Below are 9,128 nucleotides of genomic sequence, written 5' to 3' on the forward strand. Positions count from 1 at the left end.
GTAAATGGATGGAGTAAGTGGTTTATAAATACCAACATGGCAGGGGATGAAATTAGACACTAACTTCTCCCATAGAACTTAAAAAAGAGAAACTTCCTCACAGTGAGGACAATTAACCAATGGAAAAGCTTTTCTTCAGACGTTGTGGGTGCTTCATCTCTGGAGGTTTTTAAGAAGAGACTGGAGAGTCACTTCTCTGACATGATATAGGAAATCCTGCTTGGGGGGGGGAGTGGACTAGAAGACCTTTAAGGTCCCTTCCACCTCTATTCTGATTTTGATCATCAGTCTTTTTCCCTCTGTTGAATCATTTCTATGTTTCTACCCCTATTTGCAGACCTTATCATTATTCCCTTCATTTTCCCATCTGTTATAAAGACTGAATTGGTCCAGGCAGTCACTGGGACACAGAGATTGTGCAGCTGTCTGTCAAGGGCTTCTTTAAAGCTGTTCATTCCATTTTTTTTTTGCTTCTTGTTCATTCCATTTCCCCATAAATCATAACCATCTTGGTGTTGTGTACTTTACCTTCCAAATACTTACCCATAGTGAGGATGTATATCAAATCTATGAACATTTATTGCAAATCATTTGAGTTCTCAGAGACCATACTGTCCACTGTATATAAGAGTAAACAGACATTTGCAGGCCCAAATAACCAACCATTAAGCATGTCCTGTATCCTTACCTGTAAGTTCATTAAATAAGCAAGAGAATATCACACAACCATATCTTTCTTACTACTCACAATGCATTGCCTTTAACTTCACCCTTCCTTCCCTCCCTCCCTCCCTCCTTCCTTCTTTCCTTCCTTCCTTCCTTCCTTCCTTCCTTCCTTCCTTCCTTCCTTCCTTCCTTCCTTCCTTCCTTCCTTCCTTCTTATCATCCATCCATCCATCCACCTTCCTTCTTTGTAATATTTGGAAAAAATATTAAGAAGAGAGCAGGAGTAGGAAAATATCCATCAATATCAATTTCACATGAGCTTATTTATTAATAAAGTATGTTTCTCAATTGACATAATAGAGGATAAAACAATATGGTTCACAATAAGTGCTTGAATTAAAGAAAAAAACCTCTAATAGTCAACTGAAAGGAAAAATTTCAGTAGGAAATTCAGCAAAGCCTCAGGCATCAGTGGAAGGGAACAATCTTAAAAACACTTGGAGTAAAAGAAACCCAACATATTATTAAATATGCTTTTGATTAAATGGGAAACTATCATTTTGGAAATTAATATCTAAATACAGAATATCAATATTTATTATAATGTTGATCTTTGGGACAACTAGCATTAATGAAAAAAAGTGGGTGAATGTTGCAGATTAACAGACAATCTGAGATTACTCACATCACTTGATTTCCAAGTGTTTAAGGGACAAGCCCGCCTCTGATTTCCTCTTTTTGAAGAAATGAGATCAAATTGAAAAATAACCAAGATCAAAATGAAACCTCCCTATCCCTGCATAAGTGATTGTGGAAATGAGGCATGGGTTTTTATCTTGTTGTTTTTAATGTTGTAATCCAGCTGGAGTCACCTGTGTGTAGGTTGGGTATCAATATAAATATTTCATATTTATAATCAGAGATTATAATCAGAAATTCTTGTGCCTCATTATATTCTCTCTACAATTGAGATTGGGTTTAAATAGGATAATGAAGCATTTGGGGAAAAAGATACAAGTCAAGAGACCAGACCCAGAGGCCAAGATGGAGAAGATCTCCACGGCCACCATGGACTTCCCTTTGGTGCTCAGGTAGGTGGGGAGGAAGCTGATCCAAACACTGCAAAAGACCAGCATGCTGAAAGTAATGAACTTGGCTTCGTTAAAACTATCAGGCAATTTCCTAGCCAGAAATGCCACTGTGAAACTGATGAGGGCCAGAACACACAGGTACGAGAGGACAGTGTAAAACATTAAACCTGAGCCTTCATTACATTCCAAGATAGCCTCTCCTACTAAAGAGTGGAAGTCAAAGTTGGGAAATGGAGGAGAGGTTGCTAGCCAGGTGGCACAAAGAAGTGCTTGGACCATGGGACAGGCTAAGACAATGGAGTTCGTCAGAGGTTTTCCTAAGAGTTTCCTTGTCTTGTTTCCTGGCTTGGTGGCCATGAAGGCCAGAACCACCATGACAGTTTTTGCCAAGACGGAGGAAACCGCAAGGGAAAAGAGAATGGCAAAGGCAGTTTGTCGGAAGAGACAGGTGAGCTTCCCGGGCCGACCAATAAAGAGGAAGGAGCAGAGGAAGCAGAGCAGGAGGGAGACCAGGAGGACGTAGGTGAGATCTCTGTTGTTGGCCTTGACAATTGGTGTGTTGTGATTTTTACGGAAAATCACCAGAACTGCAGATGTGGCTACAGAGAGGAAAAGAGCGAGAGATGCTAAAGAGTATCCCATGCTGTCTTGATAGGAAAGGAAATGGATCTTCTTGTCAATGCAGTTGTCCTTCTCCTTGTTTGGATATTGGTTTTCTGGGCAGGGGTCACAGCGAGCTGCATCTGAAAACAAGAGTCAGTGTGAATTTCATGGAGAATCAACAAGGGCAAATCATCCATCCATACTGACAATGCTGGGAATGTCAGCTTTGGAAGCCATATTACCCCGGAAGCTTCCATGCTGCCACCTTCTCATGTGTGGGAAAGTGGGTGGGTGGGGTGTTAGTAGAGGGGTTGCCTGTAGACATAATAGCATTCTTCCTGTCAGTCAAGGTCAGGGCAATCCTGCATCTGGAGAAGGAGTGGTTGGAGTGATGTCTCGAGATGGGACGGCGGTTGATTGGAGCATGTGATTGACTGAGGACTAAGGGGGTGGTTTGGGGAGTTTTGATTTACTGAGGGAAAACCCGGACCTTTTAGATTCAGGTTTTCCCAGATGTGCCAGTTTACCTATTCTAGTAAATAGAACTTTGAAAATGCTTGCCTCAGAGTATTTACTTGGAGCTGAGGGGTGGGGTGGGTTGGGGGTTCTGGAATGCTGACAGGGAATAGATTAGCCAGAAAAATGGATCTGTTTTCTGCTTTATACTTCAAATCCGCCCATTCAAACTTTTTTGCAGGGAAGGGTTAGCGGACAAAGATAGATATATTTCCTCTGTCTCTGACATGTCTATGAATTTAGTTTAGTTTACTATTGTCATTGAACCTTGTGCAATGAAATTAAATGCCATCTTCAGTGTCCATTATACATAAAAAAAAATCATCCATCCATATTGACAATTCTGGGAATAGGTTAGCTAGAAAAAGAGATCTGTTCTCTGGCTCACTGTCTTGGCTTTTTACTTCGTACTTCAAATCCACTCATTCAAACTTTTTTTTGCAGGAAAGGTAGATAGATCTTCTCTATCTCTGACAGGTCTATGAATTTCCTGGGAGACTGCGTGTTGTGATAGAAGAAGAAGGTCCTTAGTAAAAATTAAAGCTTGAATCTCACACCCCATTCATTCACAAAAAGATTGGTGTCCAGTTTTCCTGATGGGATGTAAAAGTAGGAGTAGAAAGCCTAGTAGGGAACCCATGAATTGTACACGAAGACCAACTGTCAACCCTGAAGCTCTACTGACCAAAGCCATTTTTTAACTGCTTCAATGTTGCCATACTGGAGCTGAGTAATAGGGAAGCAGGATTTTATATAGCTGGGATTTTAATAGCCAAAACAAAATATTTTCTCTTGAAAACCAAGGACATTCTCACACCTGGTCATAGGAAGGTGGAGTGATGTCGACAGGCAATCAGACAGCACTGTGATTGGAATATGTGACTGATTGTTTTGAGAAAGTGACAAACTTTTACTTTTAATTAGGTGTAAACTATGGGAACCTTCAGAGTCAGTTTTCACCAGATCTGTGCCAATATGATATATCCAATAAAGCTATTCTTTGAGGAATCTACTTGTCTTGGAGTTTTGCTTTATATGGGTGTATTACTTGGAACCATGACACCAACCTGTATTAAATTTATGAGGCCTGTGGGGTAGTACAGTTTAGAGTCATGAATTGAGAAGGTCTGCTGAAAAGTACGAATATATTGAAGCATGTAAATCCTGCCAAAATTAATATTTTCCACTGGTTCCTTGATCCTGGAAGATCTACATTTAAAGTGTGTCTACCTGTCTCATTAGAAATGGTCCCTTCTGGACAAGGGGCACATTGGTAGCAGCACACCTGCTTGCCCTCTGGAACGCTTCTTTTCTCTCCTGCATGGCACCTCTTCATGACACACCTGGCAAAGGGCACCTTCTAAAAAAGAGAAGAGAGATTCTGTAGGTGGCCTCAGCAAAGAATATTCTTCAGTTATTCATTTGTACATTGCTCTTTCCATTTTTAGAATGTCTTCAAAAGAAATGGTTTACCAGAAACCATTACAAGCTCCAGAGGGAGTCAGGCCAATGCAATCTGACCCATCAAAGGATGGTGGAGATTGGAACTGGGACCTCAAAATGCAAATGAAGGCTTGTGACATGGAGCTAAACTCTTTCTAAAAGAGAATTGTGAGGATTCAACTGAATGGAAATGATCCATGGAAATCATTCTTGCCTACTGTAATGGGTTTCGAGCAGGACTTCTTCACAATCTTACCCCATCTTGGACTTTTCAGAAGTCAAATCTCAAATATGTTCAACTCAAAAGCATGTTTTTTCATCAAATTCCAAAATTTAATGGGTTTCCCAGTGAAAAGAGTGTTATGCATCCCCTGGAGTGAATGACTACTTTCCTGAATTTATAATGTTTCCTTCTAGCTCACCTTTGTGACCCAGATGATTTCATCGGAGTTAACGGTGAAATCTTGTCCTGGGGAAGCCGTGGAATCCATTTGCCCAACTTTCATGGGGACAAAAGATTGATTGGGGAGGAAAAGCCAGTTGAGGAGATCATAACGAGTAGACACCAATCCACTTTCTGAGAAGGAGACTTCCTCTCCAGCACTGTTGTTGAACTTGCTGTTCCTCAGATAGGGAAGAATCTGGAAAAAAAAGACACCTGGACTAATTGGCTGAACTCCACACATAGAACATCCTGGTTTCTATCATAATCAGCCTAGGAGATGGGTCTATATCTGAGAAGCTCAATAAGTTCCCTGGATGGAGATCTAAGCAATCAGAAGTAATATCAAATATTCAATTTCATCCCCACATTATCATGAATTTGTATGATGGCTTCGTCAATTCAAGTCTTACAATTGACATTTTTAATTTTATTTGAATGCATGAGAAATGCATTTTAGGAATGATTAAATAATTAAATTGCAGATGTTTCTTGACTAAACTAGGTAACATTGATAGTGATATCACTCCCTTCTAGTGCTGATGATGCTACCTAGTTGGGTCATGACATGTCTGCAAGAAAAGAGCACCCAGATCCTTCATTTCAACCCTAAAATAGAATTTTTTCCTTTATTAGTAAATACTCTCTATCATAACTTTGCAAGCTAGGCTTTCTCAAGCTGATAGTCAAAGAGAATAGAAGAAGTAGATCTGACCAAGTGGGGGCCAGGTAGAAGCTTTATTCTGCCCTGGTTTGTCACTTCACTGTCTAGAGAGGAATAATTTAGCCTTTGATGTTGAAAAGTCTGATGAATTCTAGATCAGGAACTCAGTAGGACCAAGTGGAGTTCTTCTGAATATGCTGAAGTTGACAGAGACTTAAGACAACAAACAAGGCAGTACAAGATACGGCATATTAAAAAAAATGGAGTGGACTGAGAAATAATTCTAAGCCACAATAACCAACATTAATACGAACTGAGTGTCTTTTTATAGATGGGATTCAGGCTACAGAAAACAAGGAGGCCCTACAATGCTGACTAGCTTTGAACAATTGGTTTGGTTTAATTCTCTTTTTCCACTATCTATCGGTTTTCAACAAAAACCTCTTACCGGTACTTGATTCAAGTGAGAGTTTTCAATAATTGGTATCTAGATACATTTTACATACAGGTATTTAACCAGTAAATTAAGAAATGCATAGAAGTAGTTTTCTGCCTAGACAACTACCTATCATTTATCTGATCTGTGGACTAGATAAAAAGCCACTGGGATTACCTGCCATGATTGAATAGTTGAGATCCTCTTTCCAAGCCTCATCATGGTTGGTTGTGCTCCAGATCCATGCATGGCATGTAATGCGTGTGCCACAGCATAAATCGCATTGTAGATGTTGTAACTTTCACCTTCCATGCTTGTTTCAAAAATGTAAGAAGGTAAACTTTGTAAATTTTCCCTTCCTGTACATTGTTTCTTCCCCTTTGGAAAGATCCTGCCTGGTTTGTGGATCCTGCAGGGAAACAACCTTTCCCAACATAGAGGGAGAAAGATGTCTCCTTGTGGCTTCAAGGGGTCTAAAGACAGGAGGAAATGACTGAATTCTGAGACATCCCCAGTGTGGGGCCTAAAATGCAAAGCCCCATGGAAGGGCTTTACTAGTTTTGATACGTCTTGATTCCTCAGCACACTAAGTTTCCAATGGGAAGTTAAGATCCAAACTTTCAGAAACGATGTCTTTCTCAAATGTTCATAGATACCCATTGCCACCTGTACATTTGTAATGCTATTGGAGTCTCCAAATAGAACAATCACTTCAGCTTTAGACCAAGTCTCCGAAATATGCAGTATTTTCAATTTTGGAGTATAAAGAAAATTTGATTTCAACTTTTCAGTGAAGGCCAGGCAGATCTCCTTCTCCTGGAGCATTGGCGTCAGAGTTGAGATGAAACGTTCTCCTCTGTCATTCTCAGGGGCTACCAGCCCAACCCAGTTCCATTGGAAATACAGGAGCAGCTGCACTAAACCCACATACTGAGCAAATTCACTGGGATTAATCCAGAAGAAGGAAGGATAAACTCTTCTCTCTCCCTGAATGAACTCAAAGCCAACACCTAGCTGGAGAAAGTGAGTTTTTTGATAGAGTAAATTTTAAGGGTCACCATTATGTGGATTATTGCCCAACCTGGCTCGCTTTGAGTGACAAGCTTAATTTTCTGGCTTTGTTAGGAAGAAGGATTACATATTAGGAAGAAGAGGTTATGTATTTTGCCTGGTGATGATGTGTCAAAAGCCAAGGGAATGTCAAATTAATACAGAGAATATTCTAACTACACTACTTTTATGAAGAATAGATTAGCAAGGAATTCCTCTTGGCAAATACTACATTTCAATATAGCTCATTATCTATCACTTTTGACTTCTATAAAAACACACAAAATATAAATATAGGTCCCCGCAAACCCCTTTTCCACCTTTAGCTACACTGTGTGTTATTTGTCTACCCCATACTCTATCCAATGAGGCCCTCTTACCTGTGGGACCTTGAAGAGGCTGAAGATGGAGGCCATCTGCCTTGAGGATCTGGGGTTGAGATCTCCGATGACAGAGAGCAGAGGATCCTGCCTGTCACATTTGTAACCAGGAACCATTCGGCCTCTTGTGGAGAGAAGGGAGAGGCTGATTATGGAAATCTCCACCTCAGACTGAAAATTGCTATAGATATGGAAGGCAAGGGTGATGTTGGGGAGGAGAACCAGATCCTTGTTGATCTCTGTGACTGCAAACACCAAGGCCATGAATTGCTGGTAGTTCTTGGGTCCAATTCTACAGTGAGAAAATCATTAGGGAGATTTTAAGGAAAGCTTGTATTGATGGAGTTTATCCTACTTATTTTTCCAACGTCCTTTGTAGCAGGAAGTTCCAAATTCCATTGTGTTGGTTTCATTGTTAAGGATGTTCCTTGATTAATGGCCTTGATGGAAAGGAGAAAATCCTCTTTATCCATATCACAGATCATTTTATATCCCTCCATCAGCCCTCCCTTCTTCACTTTGTTTCAATGATTGTAGTCCTTCCCAATCGCTTCTCTTTCACTATAATTAATTTGTTTCCCTCTTGAAGCAGCTTCTTCAGGTCTGGAAACTATTTCGTTATTTATTTATTTATTTATTTATTTTGTCAAACATCTACAACATAGCAGGTACAGGTATAAACATAAACATAAAGAAACGAAGTAAGTACAGATAAGTGGGGACATTGTTGAGCACAAGACTACAGCATACATTTACCGAAGGCCATTATTTAGGAGCAATCCTGATTCCAAAACAAATGGATTTTCTTTACCACAAGTCCACACTGTAAACAGATTGACACCATCTTTGAATTTTGAATCAGAAATTTGTCCAAATTAATATTGAAAGTCAACTTCTTCACTAAGGCAGCAGAATTTCCTCACTTTATTTGGTGCGTTATTAGCTTTCTGATCAAGAGTTCTGGAAAGATGGAGAATTCTCCATAGTCTCCATATTTTATGAGTTTGGTTCTTTATTTGAAAAAAAGCACAAAGATCTGAACTATGCTAGGGCATTGAAAACATCACTAGAACAAGTATTTTGGAAGAGAGTCTCTGAACACAAAGCAAACCAAATAATTATTTACATCTTTCCCCTTTGGGTGAAACTTACATAATAGTCTCCAGAAGTAGAGATGGTTTTACTTTAAAGGATTTGAATTTGAATATATGTGAAGTTCCCAGGGGAAAATTCCCACCAATAATGACATCACCAGGCCTGTAAAACTCTCTCTTAGTCTGTAAAGTGTCTGTCAACACACACCCAGTTTGCATCTTCTTAGCAATGGTTGGAGGCAGGAGCCAGAAGAGCAGCAGCAACAGGAGAGGCAGCCCAGTCATTCTTCTCACCTTCCCCTCTAAATCAGAAATCAAGAGGTTTTTTTTTTTTTTTTTTGCAGAAGTTGAATTGCAGGGAGCCCTTGAAATCTCAGCAGAGCTTTAGCAGAAGAGAGACAGTCTGTGGCACCTGAATGGCCTCCAAGGTAAATTTATATTAAACGGTGCTTCCTGTTACCTGTGTATGGTCTGTGACCAAAGAGGAAACTAAGGCCATACAAGTCTCACCAAACCCTGAAGCTGCCTCTTTGCAACACAAGGCAAGATGACATGTTCTGCCCCCACCGGGAGAACTCCAAGTATCTAATTTAAAGCAGGTTTTATGTCAGAAGATCTTCATGGGTAGAAATCCATAGGGGATACATTAGAAATTACCATTCTCCTGATAATTACAAGGAAAAACAATTTTCCTATGCACTGAGCAATACACCAGGTAAAGAAAAATGAATTTGGGACTCTTG

At 39.9% G+C, this 9,128-nt stretch overlaps 1 protein-coding gene across 1 annotated transcript; it reads right to left on the reverse strand.

Moving 5' to 3' along the window:
- Positions 1 to 1,595: 1,595 nt before the first annotated feature.
- Positions 1,596 to 4,825, reverse strand: LOC148116259 (vomeronasal type-2 receptor 26-like). Its single transcript, XM_087883548.1, has 3 exons — positions 4,742 to 4,825; positions 4,107 to 4,236; positions 1,596 to 2,500 (listed from the first exon to the last, which is right to left on the reverse strand). The coding sequence occupies exons 1-3, from the start codon at positions 4,823 to 4,825 to the stop codon at positions 1,596 to 1,598; spliced, it is 1,119 nt and encodes a 372-aa protein (XP_087739674.1).
- Positions 4,826 to 9,128: the final 4,303 nt, after the last annotated feature.

This window comes from Pantherophis guttatus, chromosome 1, assembly GCF_059756535.1.
Source record: "Pantherophis guttatus breed Tessera chromosome 1, ASM5975653v1, whole genome shotgun sequence".
In the NCBI taxonomy this organism is placed as follows: domain Eukaryota; kingdom Metazoa; phylum Chordata; class Lepidosauria; order Squamata; family Colubridae; genus Pantherophis; species Pantherophis guttatus.

Coding starts and splice junctions, on each gene's coding strand:
- LOC148116259 (XM_087883548.1), bottom strand. CDS start 4,825: ATGAAAGTTGGGCAAATGGATTCCACGGCTTCCCCAGGACAAGATTTC. Junction 4,237..4,741: donor AAATCATCTGGGTCACAAAG/GTGAGCTAGAAG, acceptor TCTCTTTTTTAG/AAGGTGCCCTTTGCCAGGTG. Junction 2,501..4,106: donor GACCATTTCTAATGAGACAG/GTAGACACACTT, acceptor TCTTGTTTTCAG/ATGCAGCTCGCTGTGACCCC.